This window comes from Limulus polyphemus, unplaced genomic scaffold (assembly GCF_000517525.1).
Source record: "Limulus polyphemus unplaced genomic scaffold, Limulus_polyphemus-2.1.2 Scaffold2145, whole genome shotgun sequence".
Taxonomy (NCBI): domain Eukaryota; kingdom Metazoa; phylum Arthropoda; class Merostomata; order Xiphosura; family Limulidae; genus Limulus; species Limulus polyphemus.
Window position 1 is genome coordinate 78348 of NW_013667755.1, and position 2296 is coordinate 80643.

General features: G+C 37.6%; 1 protein-coding gene across 1 annotated transcript in view; it reads right to left on the reverse strand.

Annotated features, from left to right (window-relative positions):
• Window positions 1-2002, reverse strand: part of LOC111087433 — a 24138-nt gene extending 22136 nt beyond the window's left edge. Inside the window, exon 1 of the mRNA XM_022394037.1 lies at window positions 1752-2002. Within this exon, the coding sequence (XP_022249745.1) occupies window positions 1752-1837 (86 nt within the window). The 5' untranslated portion in view covers window positions 1838-2002. The remainder of the gene's footprint in view (window positions 1-1751) is intronic.
• Window positions 2003-2296: the final 294 nt, after the last annotated feature.

The window sequence follows — 2296 nt, forward strand, 5'->3', positions numbered from 1 at the left end:
TATAACTCAACGCAAGTCTAAATATTTTGGTGAATTAGGAAAAGCAGGCATTCAAGAAATCAATATTAATACAGAGAAAAACTTGTAGTGTGAAGTTTATTCTTGGGTAGAATATTTTTAATGTTTCCCGTTGTCGGAGAACCTGATAAACTATTTCATAACATAAGTTGTACAATGGCCCACATTTTCTACATATGGCTTATTTCGAATTTCGCGCAAAGCTACACGCGGGATATCTGCGCTAGTCTTCCCCAATTTAGCAGTGTAAACTAGAGGGAAGGAAACTAGTCATCTCCATCCACCGCCAACTCTCGGGCTACTCTTTTACCAACGAATAGTGGGATTGACCATTACATTATAATGCCCCCACGGCTGAAAGGGCGAGCATGTTTGGTGGGATGCGAGAGATTTGAACCCGCGACCCTCAGATTTGCGAGTCAAGCGTACTAACCACCTGGCCATGCCAGGACACTCTACTTATGAGCTAAAAGTGTAATTCAGCTTAATGGTTGTCAATATGTGGTCCGCGGGCTGGTCCAAAAAAGCAAGTTACACCACGAAGTGGTCCGCGAACAAAAAAAAGATTAATAAGAACCATTTTAATACCTACTTTATTTCTGCAGTTACATACAGTTAATATGCGTATTTTTGTTGTTGTTTCTTCTTAGTGCAAAGCCACACAATGGGCAATCTACATTCTGTCCACGGTGGAGAATCGAGCCCCGGATTTTAGCATTGCAATTCCCTAAACTTACCGCTTACTCACCGGAAGACCTAATACGTGTATTTTATCTTAAGCTAACGTTACTGTCAATGAAAATAACATATCTAGCAATTCTAACTGTATTAACAATTGAAATTTTCTTCTTTTATATATTATTTTTTAACGTTAAAAATTAATTGCACTTAACCTTCTATATCTGTTTTAACCTCTTAAAACAAGTTCTCATTATGTACCTCACTAAGCGCTCCAGCTCCATGTAGATACGTTTTTTAAAGATCTTTCACACAAGTGACCCGTTTAGTCATAACACTATTTTAGTGATTTACTATAGTGGCTCTTAACACGTTCTCTGCCGCATAACAAATTAAGTATTAAACAAAAATAAACATCCGAGAGACTGCCAAGAAGCAGTCACGGTGTCCCAAACTCATATGACACAAGATAAATTTGGCTTTCAAACTTAATTGTCTGTGACGCACCGGTATGTCACGCAGTCCATAACTAAAAGTCGGCTGTGACCCACCTGTGGGGCACATGGCAGCGAACGTGTTAAACGTTTCAGGTTTGCGTACCATTTTTTTTTGTCTAAACTTTGTTCTTGAAATTTGAAGTACAAACCCGAGCTTAATTCTTCTTTAAAAAAAGAAAGAGTGAAACCTAGTAGCAAAACCTAATGTTATTAACATTCTTTTCCCTTAGGGGAAGGATGTGAGTTCTTTTCTGGCACAGTTGAAGATTATATGATACGTTTTTTATCAGTGTGAAGGGAAGGAAACACTGGTGAGTTCACGAAGTGATGAGAATAGTGTATATATGTACACGTGATAGATTGGGCTTTAATACATGCTTTGTAAATAGGTGCTATTCACTAATAAAAAAAAGGTCATAACAGGTGTAGGGCTACATATATATCAGGCATACAATTATCATAAGTTACAAACATCATATTTAAACTAATATTTTCTGGGACAATTTTTAACTGTTTTAGAATGACTTAATATGTAAAATTTAAATAAGCGGTCCTCACCTTGCTGCCGGAAGTGCCTCAGAGAAGTACAGGAGCACGATTAGAGTAATCATGACTTTTGTGTGTTTCCTAGACTCAGTGCTCATTGTTGTTGTTCTAGATCTTGATGGATGTAGTACTTTATGTTTTTCGTTCTGAGTGTAGGGAAAATATCAGTAATCTTGGGGTGCTTTTCCTCACAGTTTTAGTCTCTTTCTCGCCTCTGTTGCCCGGATGATGATAGTTGCTTTTTGTATGTCAAAAATACAAATTTTATTACCGTTACGCCTCACTTATATTAAGTGGACTAAGCATACAACATTTTAACGCCAACGTTGGAAAGTTTACGTTGGCCAACCAGGAGATAGTAAAATAATGACGTCATCCTTCTTTACAAACACGTAGGTTCTCCTCCGTTGCCATTGGCCAGTACTTTCCTGCATGCTTGTCTCGGAGTGAGCTTGAACTCCAAGGCTTAGTTGGTACTAATTATTATGCTTAGTTAAACAGGAAAATAGTTCACATAATAGCAAGCAACAAAGATTGACATATACAATTACACTTAT